Below are 20289 nucleotides of genomic sequence, written 5' to 3'. Positions count from 1 at the left end.
ATTAGACTGGTGTAGAACACAACAGAGGGACTCATGATTAGACTGGTGTAGAACACAACAGAGGGATTCATGATTAGACTGGTGTAGAACACAACAGAGGGACTCATGATTAGACTGGTGTAGAACACAACAGAGGGATTCATGATTAGACTGGTGTAGAACACAACAGAGGGACTCATGATTAGACTGGTGTAGAACACAACAGAGGGACTCATGATTAGACTGGTGTAGAACACAACAGAGGGACTCATGATTAGACTGGTGTAGAACACAACAGAGGGACTCATGATTAGACTGGTGTAGAACACAACAGAGGGATTCATGATTAGACTGGTGTAGAACACAACAGAGGGACTCATGATTAGACTGGTGTAGAACACAACAGAGGGACTCATGATTAGACTGGTGTAGAACACAACAGAGGGATTCATGATTAGACTGGTGTAGAACACAACAGAGGGACTCATGATTAGACTGGTGTAGAACACAACAGAGGGACTCATGATTAGACTGGTGTAGAACACAACAGAGGGATTCATGATTAGACTGGTGTAGAACACAACAGAGGGACTCATGATTAGACTGGTGTAGAACACAACAGAGGGACTCATGATTAGACTGGTGTAGAACACAACAGAGGGATTCATGATTAGACTGGTGTAGAACACAACAGAGGGACTCATGATTAGACTGGTGTAGAACACAACAGAGGGACTCATGATTAGACTGGTGTAGAACACAACAGAGGGACTCATGATTAGACTGGTGTTGAACACAACAGAGGGACTCATGATTAGACTGGTGTAGAACACAACAGAGGGACTCATGATTAGACTGGTGTAGAACACAACAGAGGGATTCATGATTAGACTGGTGTAGAACACAACAGAGGGACTCATGATTAGACTGGTGTAGAACACAACAGAGGGACTCATGATTAGACTGGTGTAGAACACAACAGAGGGATTCATGATTAGACTGGTGTAGAACACAACAGAGGGACTCATGATTAGACTGGTGTAGAACACAACAGAGGGACTCATGATTAGACTGGTGTAGAACACAACAGAGGGACTCATGATTAGACTGGTGTAGAACACAACAGAGGGACTCATGATTAGACTGGTGTAGAACACAACAGAGGGATTCATGATTAGACAGGTGTAGAACACAACAGAGGGATTCATGATTAGACTGGTGTAGAACACAACAGAGGGACTCATGATTAGACTGGTGTAGAACACAACAGAGGGACTCATGATTAGACTGGTGTAGAACACAACAGAGGGATTCATGATTAGACTGGTGTAGAACACAACAGAGGGACTCATGATTAGACTGGTGTAGAACACAACAGAGGGACTCATGATTAGACTGGTGTAGAACACAACAGAGGGACTCATGATTAGACTGGTGTAGAACACAACAGAGGGATTCATGATTAGACTGGTGTAGAACACAACAGAGGGACTCATGATTAGACTGGTGTTTCTTGGTCAGCTCTAGTTTATACCCTAGAACTAGGGCCCAGAGTATTTCCTGGTCAGCTCTAGTTTATACCCTAGAACTACGGCCCAGAGTATTTCCTGGTCAGCTCTAGTTTATACCCTAGAACTACGGCCCAGAGTATTTCCTGGTCAGCTCTAGTTTATACCCTTGAACTAGGGCCCAGAGTTGTTCCTGGTCAGCTCTAGTTTTTACCCTAGAACTAGGGCCCAGAGTATTTCCTGGTCAGCTCTAGTTTATAGTCTAGAACTACGGCCCAGAGTTTTTACCTGGTCAGCTCTAGTTTTTACCCTAGAACTAGGGCCCAGAGTATTTCCTGGTCAGCTCTAGTTTATAGTCTAGAACTACGGCCCAGAGTATTTCCTGGTCAGGAAACACTCTGGACACTAATAATATAATGTTTATAGATCCAGTAGATGCCTGTGTACTACAGTATACCTGTTTGCCAGCTGATTTGGTTTCAAAGTTGGTCATGGTGAAGGCTTTGCTGCTCTTCTCATACGTACAGTAGTGTCGCGTCCACGTGCATCCCAGCGGCCCTGAAACAGAGAGAAGGAACAACACAGCCATGATTGGCCATGAAAGACCAACAAATACATTTAAAAAGGCACCTATTCCCTATATAGTGCACTACTTTTGACCAGGGCCTGTAGGGCTCTGTAGTGCACTATATAGGGAATAGGCTGCATTTTGGGAACGAAACAACAACAACAGAGCGAAGCCATGATTGCTTCCTGAAACCACAATGTTCTGGAAAGACTTCTGAAATTAAATTCCTAATTAAGATAAAACAACATGTTGTTGTTCATCTGAGATAAAGTTTCCAGTATTCAGGGTATTTCCTCCAGGTCAAGTTAGAGAGCACATCAAATGAGGAAATATAATGAGTTAGAGTTACGTTCTCAGAGTTTGGTTCTCAGAGTCAGAGTTACTTTCTCAGAGTCAGACTTTTAGGGGTCTAGGATTAGGAGTTAGAGGTTTAGGGGTCTGGGATTAGGAGTTAGAGGTTTAGGGGTCTGGGATTAGGAGTTAGAGGTTTAGGGGTCTGGGATTAGGAGTTAGAGGTTTAGGGGTCTGGGATTAGGAGTTAGAGGTTTAGGGGTCTGGGATTAGGAGTTAGAGGTTTAGGGGTCTGGGATTAGGAGTTAGAGGTTTAGGGGTCTGGGATTAGGAGTTAGAGGTTTAAGGGTCTGGGATTAGGAGTTAGAGGTTTAGGGGTCTGGGATTAGGAGTTAGAGGTTTAGGGGTCTGGGATTAGGAGTTAGAGGTTTAGGGGTCTGCGATTAGGAGTTAGAGTTTTAGGGGTCTGGGATTAGGAGTTAGAGGTTTAGGGGTCTGGGATTAGGAGTTAGAGATTTGGGGGTCTGGGATTAGGAGTTAGAGGTTTAGGGGTCTGGGATTAGGAGTTAGAGGTTTAGGGGTCTGGGATTAGGAGTTAGAGGTTTAGGGGTCTGGGATTAGGAGTTAGAGGTTTAGGGGTCTGCGATTAGGAGTTAGAGTTTTAGGTGTCTAGGATTAGGAGTTAGAGGTTTAGGGGTCTGGGATTAGGAGTTAGAGATTTGGGGGTCTGGGATTAGGAGTTAGAGGTTTAGGGGTCTGGGATTAGGAGTTAGAGGTTTAGGGGTCTGGGATTAGGAGTTAGAGGTTTAGGGGTCTGGGATTAGGAGTTAGAGGTTTAGGGGTCTGGGATTAGGAGTTAGAGGTTTAGGGGTCTGGGATTAGGAGTTAGAGGTTTAGGGGTCTGGGATTAGGAGTTAGAGGTTTAGGGGTCTGGGATTAGGAGTTAGAGGTTTAAGGGTCTGGGATTAGGAGTTAGAGGTTTAGGGGTCTGGGATTAGGAGTTAGAGGTTTAGGGGTCTGGGATTAGGAGTTAGAGGTTTAGGGGTCTGGGATTAGGAGTTAGAGGTTTAGGGGTCTGGGATTAGGAGTTAGAGGTTTAAGGGTCTGGGATTAGGAGTTAGAGGTTTAGGGGTCTGGGATTAGGAGTTAGAGGTTTAGGGGTCTGGGATTAGGAGTTAGAGGTTTAGGGGTCTGGGATTAGGAGTTAGAGGTTTAGGGGTCTGGGATTAGGAGTTAGAGGTTTAGGGGTCTGGGATTAGGAGTTAGAGGTTTAAGGGTCTGGGATTAGGAGTTAGAGGTTTAGGGGTCTGGGATTAGGAGTTAGAGGTTAGACTCACGTTTCTCCTGGACGTAGAGGAAACCCTCCATGGTCCACTGCCCTGGAGGTTTGTAGTCCTGATCAGCTGATCTGATTCTCTTCATCAGTTTCTCTACTTCCTGCTTCGTACTCACAAAATTGTTCCTTGTCTGTATGTACACACACACACACACACACACACACACACACACACACACACACACACACACACACACACACACACACACACACACACACACACACACACACACACACACACACACACACACACACACACACACACACACACACAAACACACACACACACAGATCAAAAGATAAAGATCGGCGCAAAACCAGCTTCCTTGAATCAAAAAGAGAGAGCATGCATCATAACAGGCAACAGCTGCAGATACGATCATTAAAGCTGTTGTGTCGTTATCAAACACAATAACACCAACACCGATACACCATACATTATAAAAACATGTTTCTGGTGACCCACTGGGACATACTGAGGAAAAATATACATCATTAAAAGATATCAAAAGATGTTGATAGACATACAACGATACTCCATGGTGGCAGATGAAGAAAAGCCCAGTTGAAGATATATTTCACTGAGCAAGTCAACATGACACACTGTTGTGTGCTTCCAAAATGGCCCCCATATTCCCTACAGAGCCGTCTCTGTCCAAAATGGCCCCCATATTACCTACAGAGCCGTCTCTGTCCAAAATGGCCCCCATATTCCCTACAGAGCCGTCTCTGTCCAAAATGGCCCCCATATTACCTACAGAGCCGTCTCTGTCCAAAATGGCCCCCATACTCCCTACAGAGCCGTCTCTGTCCAAAATGGCCCCCATATTCCCTACAGAGCCGTCTCTGTCCAAAATGGCCCCCATATTCCCTACAGAGCCGTCTCTGTCCAAAATGGCCCCCATATTCCCTACAGAGCCGTCTCTGTCCAAAATGCCCCCCATATTCCCTACAGAGCCGTCTCTGTCTAAAAGTAGCGCACTATATGTGGAATAACGTGCCTTTTCACATTTGCTCACAGCCTCAGTCTTACGAGAGAACAAGATCCAGTCTGATGTGGTTTCACTACCTGAACAAGATCCAGTCTGCTGTGGTTTCAACCTGAACAAGATCCAGTCTGCTGTGGTTTCACTACCTGAACAAGATCCAGTCTGATGTGGTTTCACAACCTGAACAAGATCCAGTCTGCTGTGGTTTCAACCTGAACAAGATCCAGTCTGCTGTGGTTTCACAACCTGAACAAGATCCAGTCTGCTGTGGTTTCAACCTGAACAACAACCAGTCTGCTGTGGTTTCAACCTGAACAACAACCAGTCTGCTGTGGTTTCACTACCTGATCAACAACCAGTCTGCTGTGGTTTCACTACCTGATCAACAACCAGTCTGCTGTGGTTTCACTACCTGATCAACAACCAGTCTGCTGTGGTTTCACTACCTGAACAACAACCAGTCTGCTGTGGTTTCAACCTGAACAACAACCAGTCTGCTGTGGTTTCAACCTGAACAACAACCAGTCTGCTGTGGTTTCACTACCTGATCAACAACCAGTCTGCTGTGGTTTCAACCTGAACAACATCCAGTCTGCTGTGGTTTCAACCTGAACAAGATCCAGTCTGCTGTGATTTCAACCTGAACAAGATCCAGTCTGCTGTGGTTTTAACCTGAACAAGATCCAGTCTGCTGTGGTTTCACTACCTGAACAAGATCCAGTCTGCTGTGGTTTTAACCTGAACAAGATCCAGTCTGCTGTGGTTTTAACCTGAACAAGATCCAGTCTGCTGTGGTTTCAACCTGAACAACAACCAGTCTGCTGTGGTTTCACTACCTGAACAAGATCCAGTCTGCTGTGGTTTTAACCTGAACAAGATCCAGTCTGCTGTGGTTTTAACCTGAACAAGATCAAGTCTGCTGTGGTTTTAACCTGAACAAGATCCAGTCTGCTGTGGTTTCACTACCTGAAGAAGATCCAGTCTGCTGTGGGTTTAACCTGAACAAGATCCAGTCTGCTGTGGTTTCAACCTGAACAACAACCAGTCTGCTGTGGTTTCAACCTGAACAACAACCAGTCTGCTGTGGTTTCACTACCTGAACAACAACCAGTCTGCTGTGGTTTCACTACCTGAACAACAACCAGTCTGCTGTGGTTTCAACCTGAACAACAACCAGTCTGCTGTGGTTTCACTACCTGATCAACAACCAGTCTGCTGTGGTTTCAACCTGAACAACAACCAGTCTGCTGTGGTTTCACTACCTGAACAACAACCAGTCTGCTGTGGTTTCAACCTGAACAACAACCAGTCTGCTGTGGTTTCACTACCTGATCAACAACCAGTCTGCTGTTGGTTTTTAACCTGAACAAGATCCAGTCTGCTGTGGTTTCAACCTGAACAAGATCCAGTCTGCTGTGGTTTTAACCTGAACAAGATCCAGTCTGCTGTGGTTAACCAGTTGCTGTGGTTTCACTACCTGAACAAGATCCAGTCTGCTGTGGTTTTAACCTGAACAAGATCCAGTCTGCTGTGGTTTCACTACCTGAACAAGATCCAGTCTGCTGTGGTTTTAACCTGAACAAGATCCGGTCTGCTGTGGTTTCACTAACTGAACAAGATCCAGTCTGCTGTGGTTTCAACCTGAACAAGATCCAGTCTGCTGTGGTTTTAACCTGAACAAGATCCAGTCTGCTGTGGTTTCACTACCTGAACAAGATCCAGTCTGCTGTGGGTTTAACCTGAACAAGATCCAGTCTGCTGTGGTTTCACTACCTGAACAAGATCCAGTCTGCTGTGGTTTTAACCTGAACAAGATCCAGTCTGCTGTGGTTTTAACCTGAACAAGATCCAGTCTGCTGTGGTTTTAACCTGAACAAGATCCAGTCTGCTGTGGTTTCAACCTGAACAAGATCCAGTCTGCTGTGGTTTTAACCTGAACAAGATCCAGTCTGCTGTGGTTTTAACCTGAACAAGATCCAGTCTGCTGTGGGTTTAACCTGAACAAGATCCAGTCTGCTGTGGTTTCACTACCTGAACAAGATCCAGTCTGCTGTGGTTTTAACCTGAACAAGACCCAGTCTGCTGTGGTTTCAACCTGAACAAGATCCAGTCTGCTGTGGTTTCAACCTGAACAAGATCCAGTCTGCTGTGGGTTTAACCTGAACAAGATCCAGTCTGCTGTGGTTTCACTACCTGAACAAGATCCAGTCTGCTGTGGTTTTAACCTGAACAAGATCCAGTCTGCTGTGGGTTTAACCTGAACAAGATCCAGTCTGCTGTGGTTTCAACCTGAACAAGATCCAGTCTGCTGTGGTTTCACAACCTGAACAAGATCCAGTCTGCTGTGGTTTTAACCTGAACAAGATCCAGTCTGCTGTGGTTTTAACCTGAACAAGATCCAGTCTGCTGTGGTTTCAACCTGAACAAGATCCAGTCTGCTGTGGTTTTAACCTGAACAAGATCCAGTCTGCTGTGGTTTTAACCTGAACAAGATCCAGTCTGCTGTGGGTTTAACCTGAACAAGATCCAGTCTGCTGTGGTTTCACTACCTGAACAACAACCAGTCTGCTGTGGTTTCAACCTGAACAACAACCAGTCTGCTGTGGTTTCAACCTGAACAACAACCAGTCTGCTGTGGGTTTAACCTGAACAAGATCCAGTCTGCTGTGGTTTCACTACCTGAACAAGATCCAGTCTGCTATGGTTTTAACCTGAACAAGATCCAGTCTGCTGTGGGTTTAACCTGAACAAGATCCAGTCTGCTGTGGTTTCAACCTGAACAAGATCCAGTCTGCTGTGGTTTCACTACCTGAACAACAACCAGTCTGCTGTGGTTTCAACCTGAACAACAACCAGTCTGCTGTGGTTTCAACCTGAACAACAACCAGTCTGCTGTGGTTTCACTACCTGATCAACAACCAGTCTGCTGTGGTTTCACTACCTGATCAACAACCAGTCTGCTGTGGTTTCACTACCTGATCAACAACCAGTCTGCTGTGGTTTCACTACCTGATCAACAACCAGTCTGCTGTGGTTTCAACCTGAACAACAACCAGTCTGCTGTGGTTTCAACCTGAACAAGATCCAGTCTGCTGTGGTTTCACTACCTGAACAAGATCCAGTCTGCTGTGGTTTTAACCTGAACAAGATCCAGTCTGCTGTGGTTTCAACCTGAACAAGATCCAGTCTGCTGTGATTTCAACCTGAACAAGATCCAGTCTGCTGTGGTTTTAACCTGAACAAGATCCAGTCTGCTGTGGTTTCACTACCTGAACAAGATCCAGTCTGCTGTGGTTTTAACCTGAACAAGATCCAGTCTGCTGTGGTTTTAACCTGAACAAGATCCAGTCTGCTGTGGTTTCAACCTGATCAACAACCAGTCTGCTGTGGTTTCACTACCTGAACAAGATCCAGTCTGCTGTGGTTTTAACCTGAACAAGATCCAGTCTGCTGTGGTTTTAACCTGAACAAGATCAAGTCTGCTGTGGTTTTAACCTGAACAAGATCCAGTCTGCTGTGGTTTCACTACCTGAAGAAGATCCAGTCTGCTGTGGGTTTAACCTGAACAAGATCCAGTCTGCTGTGGTTTCAACCTGAACAACAACCAGTCTGCTGTGGTTTCAACCTGAACAACAACCAGTCTGCTGTGGTTTCACTACCTGAACAACAACCAGTCTGCTGTGGTTTCACTACCTGAACAACAACCAGTCTGCTGTGGTTTCAACCTGAACAACAACCAGTCTGCTGTGGTTTCACTACCTGATCAACAACCAGTCTGCTGTGGTTTCAACCTGAACAACAACCAGTCTGCTGTGGTTTCACTACCTGAACAACAACCAGTCTGCTGTGGTTTCAACCTGAACAACAACCAGTCTGCTGTGGTTTCACTACCTGAACAAGATCCAGTCTGCTGTGGTTTTAACCTGAACAAGATCCAGTCTGCTGTGGTTTCAACCTGAACAAGATCCAGTCTGCTGTGGTTTTAACCTGAACAAGATCCAGTCTGCTGTGGTTTTAACCTGAACAAGATCCAGTCTGCTGTGGTTTCACTACCTGAACAAGATCCAGTCTGCTGTGGTTTTAACCTGAACAAGATCCAGTCTGCTGTGGTTTCACTACCTGAACAAGATCCAGTCTGCTGTGGTTTTAACCTGAACAAGATCCGGTCTGCTGTGGTTTCACTAACTGAACAAGATCCAGTCTGCTGTGGTTTCAACCTGAACAAGATCCAGTCTGCTGTGGTTTTAACCTGAACAAGATCCAGTCTGCTGTGGTTTCACTACCTGAACAAGATCCAGTCTGCTGTGGGTTTAACCTGAACAAGATCCAGTCTGCTGTGGTTTCACTACCTGAACAAGATCCAGTCTGCTGTGGTTTTAACCTGAACAAGATCCAGTCTGCTGTGGTTTTAACCTGAACAAGATCCAGTCTGCTGTGGTTTTAACCTGAACAAGATCCAGTCTGCTGTGGTTTCAACCTGAACAAGATCCAGTCTGCTGTGGTTTTAACCTGAACAAGATCCAGTCTGCTGTGGTTTTAACCTGAACAAGATCCAGTCTGCTGTGGGTTTAACCTGAACAAGATCCAGTCTGCTGTGGTTTCACTACCTGAACAAGATCCAGTCTGCTGTGGTTTTAACCTGAACAAGACCCAGTCTGCTGTGGTTTCAACCTGAACAACAACCAGTCTGCTGTGGTTTCAACCTGAACAAGATCCAGTCTGCTGTGGGTTTAACCTGAACAAGATCCAGTCTGCTGTGGTTTCACTACCTGAACAAGATCCAGTCTGCTGTGGTTTTAACCTGAACAAGATCCAGTCTGCTGTGGGTTTAACCTGAACAAGATCCAGTCTGCTGTGGTTTTAACCTGAACAAGATCCAGTCTGCTGTGGTTTTAACCTGAACAAGATCCAGTCTGCTGTGGTTTTAACCTGAACAAGATCCAGTCTGCTGTGGTTTTAACCTGAACAAGATCCAGTCTGCTGTGGTTTTAACCTGAACAAGATCCAGTCTGCTGTGGTTTCAACCTGAACAACAACCAGTCTGCTGTGGTTTCACTACCTGAACAACAACCAGTCTGCTGTGGTTTCACTACCTGAACAACAACCAGTCTGCTGTGGTTTCACTACCTGATCAACAACCAGTCTGCTGTGGTTTCAACCTGAACAACAACCAGTCTGCTGTGGTTTCAACCTGAACAAGATCCAGTCTTCTGTGGTTTTAACCTGAACAAGATCCAGTCTGCTGTGGTTTTAACCTGAACAAGATCCAGTCTGCTGTGGTTTTAACCTGAACAAGATCCAGTCTGCTGTGGTTTTAACCTGAACAAGATCCAGTCTGCTGTGCTTTTAACCTGAACAAGATCCAGTCTGCTGTGGTTTTAACCTGAACAAGATCCAGTCTGCTGTGGTTTCACTACCTGAACAAGATCCAGTCTGCTGTGGGTTTAACCTGAACAAGATCCAGTCTGCTGTGGTTTCACTACCTGAACAACAACCAGTCTGCTGTGGTTTCAACCTGAACAAGATCCAGTCTGCTGTGGTTTTAACCTGAACAAGATCCAGTCTGCTGTGGTTTCAACCTGAACAAGATCCAGTCTGCTGTGGTTTCAACCTGAACAAGATCCAGTCTGCTGTGGTTTTAACCTGAACAAGATCCAGTCTCCTGTGGGTTTAACCTGAACAAGATCCAGTCTGCTGTGGTTTTAACCTGAACAAGATCCAGTCTGCTGTGGTTTTAACCTGAACAAGATCCAGTCTGCTGTGGGTTTAACCTGAACAAGATCCAGTCTGCTGTGGTTTCAACCTGAACAACAACCAGTCTGCTGTGGTTTCACTACCTGAACAAGATCCAGTCTGCTGTGGTTTTAACCTGAACAAGATCCAGTCTGCTGTGGTTTCACTACCTGAACAAGATCCAGTCTGCTGTGGTTTTAACCTGAACAAGATCCAGTCTGCTGTGGTTTTAACCTGAACAAGATCCAGTCTGCTGTGGTTTTAACCTGAACAAGATCCAGTCTGCTGTGGTTTCACTACCTGAACAAGATCCAGTCTGCTGTGGTTTTAACCTGAACAAGATCCAGTCTGCTGTGGTTTCACTACCTGAACAACAACCAGTCTGCTGTGGTTTCACTACCTGAACAACAACCAGTCTGCTGTGGTTTCAACCTGAACAACAACCAGTCTGCTGTGGTTTCACTACCTGAACAACAACCAGTCTGCTGTGGTTTCAACCTGAACAACAACCAGTCTGCTGTGGTTTCACTACCTGAACAACAACCAGTCTGCTGTGGTTTCAACCTGAACAACAACCAGTCTGCTGTGGTTTCAACCTGAACAACAACCAGTCTGCTGTGGTTTCAACCTGAACAAGATCCAGTCTGCTGTGGTTTTAACCTGAACAAGATCCAGTCTCCTGTGGGTTTAACCTGAACAAGATCCAGTCTGCTGTGGTTTTAACCTGAACAAGATCCAGTCTGCTGTGGTTTTAACCTGAACAAGATCCAGTCTGCTGTGGGTTTAACCTGAACAAGATCCAGTCTGCTGTGGTTTCAACCTGAACAACAACCAGTCTGCTGTGGTTTCACTACCTGAACAAGATCCAGTCTGCTGTGGTTTTAACCTGAACAAGATCCAGTCTGCTGTGGTTTCACTACCTGAACAAGATCCAGTCTGCTGTGGTTTTAACCTGAACAAGATCCAGTCTGCTGTGGTTTTAACCTGAACAAGATCCAGTCTGCTGTGGTTTTAACCTGAACAAGATCCAGTCTGCTGTGGTTTCACTACCTGAACAAGATCCAGTCTGCTGTGGTTTTAACCTGAACAAGATCCAGTCTGCTGTGGTTTCACTACCTGAACAACAACCAGTCTGCTGTGGTTTCACTACCTGAACAACAACCAGTCTGCTGTGGTTTCAACCTGAACAACAACCAGTCTGCTGTGGTTTCACTACCTGATCAACAACCAGTCTGCTGTGGTTTCAACCTGAACAACAACCAGTCTGCTGTGGTTTCACTACCTGAACAACAACCAGTCTGCTGTGGTTTCACTACCTGATCAACAACCAGTCTGCTGTGGAAACTCCTGAAACGCATGGGCTACAGCACCCAAAGAGACACATCAATATTTCTCCAGTCAATATATTCTGGAATTAAGTACACCGTACATTTTCATTTTGCTGTGGGATCTTGTGCTTTAGTGGGTCTGAGTGGGCTACACAACCTCTCGGGTGTTAAGAGTTAAAACATATGAAAACTGTAGATTGAAGCTGGAGCTTTGGGCTCAAACTTTAGACAATTAATTTAACTATCGGTGCCATACATAAACTACAGCTCAGTGTTTCGACACCATAGTGCCATCACAAAGTTCATCACTAAGCTAAGGACTCTGGGACTAAACACCTATTGCAACTGGACCCTGGACTTCCTGACGGGCCGCTCCCAGGTGGTAAGGGTAGGTAACAACACATCTGCCATGCTGATCCTCAACACAGGGGCCCCTCAGGGGTGCGTGCTCAGTCCCCTCCTGTACTCCCTGTTCACCCATGACTGCGTGGCCAACCACGACTCCAACACCATCATTACATTTGCCAACGACACAACAGTGGTAGGTCTGATCAATGATGAGACAGCCTATAGGGAGGAGGTCAGAGACCTGGCTGTGTGGTGCCAGAATAACAACCTCTCCCTCAACGTGAGCAAGACAAAGGAGACGATTGTGGACTACAGGAAAAAGAGGACCGAGCACGCCCCCATTCTCATCGACGGGGCTGCAGTGGAGTGGGTCGAGAGTTTCAAGTTCCTTGGTGTCCACATCACCAACAAACTATCATTGTCCAAACACACCAAAACAGTCGTGAAGAGGGCACGACAACACCTTTTCCCCTCAGGAGACAGAAAAGATTTGTCATGTGTCCTCAGATCCTCAAAAAGTTCTACAGCTGCACCTTCGAGAGCATCCTCACCGGTTGCATCACCACCTGGTTTGGCAACCGCTCGGCATCTGACCGTAAGGCGCTACAGAGGGTAGTGCGTACGGCCCAGTACATCACTGGGGCCAAGCTTCCTGCTATCCAGGACCTCTATACCAGGCAGTGTCAGAGGAAGGCCCTAAAAATTGTCAAAGACTCCAGCCACCCTAGTCATAGACTGTTCTCTCTGCTACCACACAGCAAACGGTACCGGAGCTCCAAGTCTTGGACCAAAATGCAACTTAACAGATTCTAGCACCAAGCCATAAGAATGCTGAACAATTAATCATATGGCCACCCAGACTATTTACATTGACCCCCCTTTGTTTTAACACTGCTGCTACTCGCTGTTTATTATCTATGCATAGTCACTTTACTTCCACCTACATGTACAAATTACCTCGACTATCCTGTACCTCCGCACATTGACTCTGTACCGTACCCCCTGTATATAGTCTCCACATTGACTCTGTACCGTACCCCCTGTATATAGCCTCCACATTGACTCAGTACCGGTACCCCCTGTATATAGCCTCCACATTGACTCTGTACCAGTACCCCCTGTATATAGCCTCCACATTGACTCGGTACTGTACCCCCTGTATATAGCCTCCACATTGACTCGGTACCGTACCACCTGTATATAGCCTCCACATTGACTCTGTACCGGTACCCCCTGTATATAGCCTCCACATTGACTCGGTACTGTACCCCCTGTATATAGCCTCCACATTGACTCGGTACCGTACCCCCTGTATATAGCCTCCACATTGACTCGGTACCGTACCCCCTGTATATAGCCTCCACATTGACTCTGTACCGGTACCCCCTGTATATAGCCTCCACATTGACTCGGTACCGTACCCCCTGTATATAGCCTCTGAATTTTTCTTTTATTTTGTTACTTTTTCTTTTTTCTTTTTTACTTTAGTTTATTTTGTAAATATTTTCTTAACTCTATTTCTTGAACTGCATTGTTGGTTAAGGGCTTGCAAGTAAGCATTTCACAGTAAGGTGTTGTATTCGGTGCATGTGACAAATACAATAGATTTTATTTGATAGTAGTTAGAGGAGTTGGTGGACAATCAGAAGGGTTAGTTAAAGCAGATCAGGGACCAGGCTACTTAGTAAAGATTACAGGTCTGATCAGGGACCAGACTACTTAGTAAAGACTACAGGTCTGATCTGGGACCAGGCTACTTAGTAAAGACTACAGGTCTGATCAGGGACCAGGCTACTTAGTAAAGACTACAGGTCTGATCTGGGACCAGGCTACTTAGTAAAGACTTACAGGTAACTGACTGGGACCAGGCTCTATTGTTAAAGACTACAGGGCCTGATCTGGGACAAGGATACTAATAAAGACTACAGGTCTGATCTGGGACCAGCAGATTTAGTAAAGACTACAGGTCTGATCAGGGACCAGGCTACTTTAGTAAAGAATCCAGGCTGATCTCTGGGACCAGGCTACTTAGTAAAGACCTACAGGTCTGACAGGGCCCAGGCTACTTAGTAAAGACTAAAGGTATGATCTGGGACCAGGCTACTTAGTTAGTCAAGCTACAAGGTCTGAAAAGGGGACCAGGATACTTAGTAAAGACTACAGGTCTGATCTGGGACCAGGCTACTTAATAAAGACTACAGGATTGATCTGGGACCAGGCTACTTAGTAAAGACTACAGGTCTGATCAGGGACCAGGCTACTTATTAAAGACTACAGGTCTGATCTGGGACCAGGCTACTTAGTAAAGACTACAGGTCTGATCAGGGACCAGGCTACTTAGTAAAGACTACAGGTCTGATCAGGGACCAGGCTACTTAATAAAGACTACAGGTCTGATCTGGGACCAGCAGATTTAGTAAAGACTACAGGTCTGATCAGGGACCAGGCTACTTAGTAAAGACTACAGGTCTGATCTGGGACCAGGCTACTTAGTAAAGACTACAGGTCTGATCTGGGACCAGGCTACTTAGTAAAGACTACAGGTCTGATCTGGGACCAGGCTACTTATTAAAGACTACAGGTCTGATCTGGGACCCAGGCTACATAGTAAAAGACTACAGGTCTGCTCTGGGACCAGGGATACTAGTAACGACTACAGGTCGGATCAGGGACCAGGAACTTAGTAAAGCCTACCGGTATGCCCTGGGACCAGAGATACTTAGTAAAAGACTACAGGTCGAATGGGACCAGGATACTGTAGTAAAGATACAGGTCTGATCTGGGGACCAGGCTACTTAATAAAGACTACAGGATTGATCTGGGGACAGGCTACTTAGTAAAGACTTACAGGTCTGATAGGGACCAGGCTACTAATAAAGGGACTACAGGCTGATCAGGGACCAGGATGAATAGTAAAGATACAGTCCTGATAAGGTACCAGGCCTACTTAGTAAAGACTACAGGTCTGATCAGGGACCAGGCTACTTAGTAAAGACTACAGGTCTGATCAGGGGACAGCGCTACTTAGTAAAGACGACAGGGTATGATCAGGGACCAGGGCTACTTAGTAAAGACTACAGGTCTGATCTGGGACCAGGCTACTTAGTAAAGACTACAGGTCTGATCTGGGACCAGGCTACATAGTAAAGACTACAGGTCTGATCTGGGACCAGGCTACTTAGTAAAGACTACAGGTCTGATCAGGGACCAGGCTACTTAGTAAAGACTACAGGTCTGATCTGGGACCAGGCTACTTAGTAAAGACTACAGGTCTGATCTGGGACCAGGCTACTTAGTAAAGACTACAGGTTTGAATCAGGGACCAGGATACTTAAGTAAAGACTACAGGTGCTGTTCCAGGGGACCAGGCTACCTAGTTAAAGACTACAGGTCTGATCTGGGACCAGGCTACTTAGTAAAGACTACAGGTCTGATCAGGGACCAGGATACACAGGTCTGATCTGGGACCAGGCTACTTAGTAAAGACTACAGGTCTGATCAGGGACCAGGATACTTACGTTCTGCAGGTTGAACTGGAGCTGTTGTTTGTAGGGCTCAAACTCGTGAGCGAGCTCGTATCCTTCGTGGTAGAAAGTGAACAGACCCTGCAGGAAGGCCAGCAGCTGAGAGGGAGAGACAAGAACAGGAAATCCTAACTAATGTACGGCTGTATAAACTTTAACATTTAGCGGGGTTGCCTGACTCCCAAACGGAATACTTTGCTCCGAGCGGAATACTAAAACGTTTACTCACCGGTTCCACGAACTCAAACTTCTTCTTTTCCTGGACCTCCTGGATCTTGAAGACATACTCCAGGGAGGCGTCATAGAAGACCTGTCTCTCTTTGTCAATCTGTGTGTCTGCCTGGGGGTTAACAAACAACGGGTTAACTTTAGGACAAAGGGAAAGGTAGTGTGTGTGTGTGTGTGTGTGTGTGTCTGTGTGTGTGTGTGTGTGTGTGTGTGTGCGTGGTGTGTGTGTGTGTGGAATGCCGGCGTTTTGTGTGTGTGTGTGTGTGCGTCTTGTGCGTTGTGAACTATGTGTGTGTGTGTGTGTGTGTGTGTGTGTGTGTGCTGTTGTGTGTGTGTGTGTGTGTGTCCGTCTGTGTGTGTGTGAATGTGTGTGTGTGTGTGTCCGTCTGTGTGTGTGTGAATGTGTGTGTGTGTGTGTGTGTCCGTCTGTGTGTGTCTCTTTTTTCTTCGTGAATGTGTGTGGTGTGTGTGTGTGTGTGTGGTGTGTGTGTGTGTGTGGTGTGTGTGTGTTGCTGTGTGTGTGCCGTCTGTGTGTGAATGCATGTTTGTGGTGAATGGTGTGTGTGTGTCCGTCTGTGTTGTGTGTGGAATGTGTGTGTGTGGGTGTCCGTTCTGTGTGTGGTGAATGTGTGTGTGTGTGTGTGTGTCCTCTGTGTGTGGTGAAGATGAAGTGTGTGTGTGTGTGTCCGTCTGTGTGTGTGTGTGTGTGTGTGTGTGTGGTGTGTGTGCGTGCGTCTGTGGTGTGTGTGTGTGTGTGTGTTTGTGTGTGCGTATGTGGTGTGTGGTCGTTCTGTGTGTGTGTGGCGTGTGTGTTGTGTGTGTGTGCTGTGTCCGTCTGTGTGTGTGTGTGTGTGTGTGTGTGTGTGTGTGTGTGTGTGGGGTGTGGTGGTGTTGTTTTCTGTGTGTGAATGCATGTTTGTGTGTGTGTGAATGCGGTGCGTGTGTGTGTGTGTGTTGTGTCCGTCTGTGTGTGGTGAATGTGTGTGTGCTGTGTGGCCGCTATGTGTGTGTGTGAATTAGTGTGGGTGTGTGTGTCCTGTCTGGTGTGTGGGAAATGTGTGTGTGTGCGTTGGTCCGTCTGTGTGTGTTGTGAATGTGTGTGTATGTGTGTGTGGGTGTGTGTGTGGCGTCTGTGGTGTGTTGTGAATGTGTGTGTGTGTGTGTCCGTCTGTGTTGTGTTGGTGTGTGTGTCCGTCTGTGTGTGTGTGAATGTGTTGTGTGTGTGTGGGTCCGTTCTGTGTGTGTGTGAATGTGTGGTGTGTGTGTGTGTCAGTCTGTGTGGTGAAGGTGTGTGTGTGTGTGTCCGTCTGTGTGTGGGATGTGTGTTGTGTGTGTGTGTGTGTGTCCGTCTCGTGGTCGTGTGAATGGTTGTGTGTGTGTGTCCGTTCTGCTGTGGTGTGTGTGTGTGCGTCTGTTGGTGTGAAGGCATGTTTGTGTGAATGTGTGGTGTGTGATGTGTGTCGTCTGTGTGTGTGTGAATGTGTGGATGTGTGTGTCCGTTCTGTGTGTGTGTGAAGTGTTGTGTGTGTGTGTGTCCGTCTGTGGTGTGTGTGAATGTGTGTGTGTGCACTGTTGTTGTGTGTGTGGGTGTGGGTGGAAGTCTGTGTGTGTGTGAATGTGTGTGGGTGTGGGGCCGTCTGTGTGGTGGGAATGTGTGTGTGTTTTTGGGGGTTTTTCTTGGGGGGGGGGGGGGTGTTTTTTTTGGGAAGTCTGTGTGTGTGGAATGTGTGTGTGTGTGTGGTCTGTCTGTGTGTGTGTGTGTGTGTGTTGATGTGTGTGTGTGTGTGTTGTGCGTTGTGTGTGTGTCGGTGTGTGGGTGTGGGCGTCTGTGTGTGTGGTCAGTCTGTGTGTGTGTGTGTGTGTGTGTGTCTGTGTCCGTATGTGTGGTGTGAATGTGTGTGTTTGTGTGGTGTGTGTGTGTGTGTGTGTGTGTGTGTGTGTGTGTGTGTCTGTGTGTGAATGCATGTCTGTGTGTGTGTGAATGCGTGCGTGTGTGTGTGTGGTGTGGTCTGTGGCTTCTGTGAATATGTGTGTGTGTGTGTGTGCGTGGGTGGTGGTGTGTTGTGTCCGTCTGTGTGTGTGTGAATGTTGTTTTTTGTGTGTGTGTGTCCGTCTGTGTGTGTGTGAATGTGTGTGTGTGTGTGTGTGTGGTGGTGTTTTGTGTGTGTGTGGGTGTTGTGAGTCTGTGGTGAAAGGCATGTTTGTGTGAATGTGTGTTGGGTGGTAGTGTCCGTCCGTTGTGTGGAATGTGGTGTGTCGTGTGGAAGTATGAGTGTGTGGAATGTGTGTGTGTGTGTGTAGTACGTCGTAGTGTGTGTGTGAATGTGTGTGTGTTGTGTGTCTCCGCTGTGTGTGTGTGTGGGTGTATTGTGTGTGGTGTGTGTGCTGTCTGTGTGTGTGGTTTGTGGGTGTGTGTGGTGTGTTTGTGGGTCTGTGTCCGTCTGTGTGTGTGTAGAATGTGTGTGTTGTGTGTGTGTGTTGTGGTGTGTGTGTGTGTCTGGGTGGTGTGTGGTGTGTGGGGTGTGTCGTGAATGTGTGGTGTGTGTGTGTGTAGAATGTGTGCATGTGGTGTGTGTGTGTGTGTGTGTGTGTGCTGTGTGTCGTGTTGTGTGGTGTGTGTGTGTGTGTGTGTGTGTGTGTGTGTGTGCGTCTGTGTGTGTGTGTCCCGTATGGGTGTGTGTGCTGTGGGTGGTGCCTGTGGTCAGTCTGTGTGGTGTGGGGTGTGTGTGTGTGGTGTGTGTGTGTGTTGTGTGTTTGTGTGTGAATGTGTGTGTGTGTGTGTGTGTGTGGTGTGTGTGTGTGTGTGTGTGTGTGTGTCTGTGTGTGTGTGTGTGTGTGTGTGTACTGTGGAGACTATTTGAGAAAGGGTTAATGGTTATCCGGTTGAGAGAGTACCCCTCTCCGTGTGTTTGTCTGTGAAGGTACTGTTTAACCAGCAGGATAAACAGTGTTGGCATTGACATAGTGCAGTTGACCTTAGAAAAGCCGTGTTGCCTATATAGTGCACTACTTTTAACTAGGGCCATTTAGGACACAACCCATCCATTCATCACAAAGGCCTGTCCAGTTGCTTGAAGCAGATATAACATGTGCTCCTAGTTAGGAACTTGATGTCTTGTAACTGAGACTTACCTGTTGTTTTTTGGTGTCGTAAATGAGACTTACCTCTTGTAAGAACGGCTCTTTCTTCCTGGAAGACAAGGCCAGATGCTTCTCTAGAACGGTGTAGTATTTCTCTGTCTCCTTGTCAAACTTCTTCTTCCCTTCCTGAGAAAGACAAAAGACCAAAACATGGTAGAAACTCTTCAACACATGGCGTAACGTGATATATACAGGCAGTCTCTTGACAAACATTACTGTAGCTATGTCCCAATTATCTCTCCTTCTCAAAGTTAGTCCTTGTTTACTTCCATTTACTGATTTGAAAGGAAATGACTGGTATTAAAGATACGGTGGAAACTCCCTCTAGCCCAGGATGGGCAACTTTACAGAAAAGCTGTACTTATCATGTGGCTCGCGGGTCTGCTACCCACAGCCATACCCACACATGCAGTCAGAAATGGCACTAGCCTTTTGGCGGCCCTATGCAGTCAGAGTTGGCCCTAGCCTTTTGACGGCCCTATGCAGTCAGAGTTGGCCCTAGCCTTTTGACGGCCCTAGCCTTTTGGCGGCCCTATGCAGTCAGAGTTGGCCCTAGTCTTTTGGTGGCCTATGCCGTCACCCCCGAGATGGCCCGAGCCTTTTGGCAGCCCTACGCAGTCAGAGTTGCCCTAGCCTTTCGACGGCCCTATGCCAGTCAGGAGTTGGGCCTAGCCTTTTGACGGGCCCTAGCAGGTCAGAGTTGGCCCTAGCCTTTTGGCAGCCCTATGCAGTCAGAGTTGGCCCTAGCCTTTTGACGGCCCTATGCAGTCAGAGTTGGGCCTAGCCTTTTGACGGCCCTATGCAGTCAGAGTTGGCCCTAGCCTTTTGGGGGCCCTATGCAGTCAGAGCTGGCCCTAGCCTTTTGACGGCCCTATGCAGTCAGAGTTCGGGCCTAGCTTTTGGATGGCCCTAATGCAGTCAGAGAGGGGCTAGCCTTGGACGGCCCTATGCAGTCAGAGCTGGCCCTAGCCTTTTGGCGGCCCTATGCAGTCAGAGCTGGCCCTAGCCTTTTGGCGGCCCTATGCAGTCAGAGTTGGCCCTAGCCTTTTGACGGCCCTATGCAGTCAGAGTTGGGCCTAGCCTTTTGACGGCCCTATGCAGTCAGAGTTGGCCCTAGCCTTTTGACGGCCCTATGCAGTCAGAGTTGGCCCTAGCCTTTTGACGGCCTATGCAGCTCAGAAGTTGGAACTAGCCTTTTGACGGCCCTATGCAGTCAGAGTTGGCCCTAGCCTTTTGGCGGCCCTATGCAGTCAGAGTTGGCCCTAGCCTTTTGGGGGCCCTATGCAGTCAGAGCTGGCCCTAGCCTTTTGGGGGCC

The 20289-nt window shown here is 47.1% G+C and overlaps 1 protein-coding gene across 1 annotated transcript in view; it reads right to left on the bottom strand.

Moving 5' to 3' along the window:
* The window catches only part of LOC120037268 (rho GTPase-activating protein 42-like), a gene marked incomplete at its 3' end in the record, with an annotated part of 49054 nt that extends 29959 nt beyond the window's left edge, over positions 1-19095 (bottom strand). Inside the window, exons 1-5 of the mRNA XM_038983441.1 lie at positions 18998-19095; positions 15834-15944; positions 15599-15703; positions 3684-3813; positions 1945-2045 (exon numbers count right to left, since the gene is read on the bottom strand). Of these exons, the coding sequence (XP_038839369.1) occupies positions 1945-2045; positions 3684-3768 (186 nt within the window). The remainder of the gene's footprint in view (positions 1-1944; positions 2046-3683; positions 3814-15598; positions 15704-15833; positions 15945-18997) is intronic.
* Between the last annotated feature and the right edge of the window lie 1194 nt (positions 19096-20289).

The sequence above is a fragment of the Salvelinus namaycush genome, unplaced genomic scaffold (genome assembly GCF_016432855.1).
Source record: "Salvelinus namaycush isolate Seneca unplaced genomic scaffold, SaNama_1.0 Scaffold1660, whole genome shotgun sequence".
NCBI lineage: Eukaryota > Metazoa > Chordata > Actinopteri > Salmoniformes > Salmonidae > Salvelinus > Salvelinus namaycush.
The sequence above is the reverse complement of the archived record's forward strand: the minus strand, read 5'-3'. Positions and strand labels throughout refer to the sequence as shown.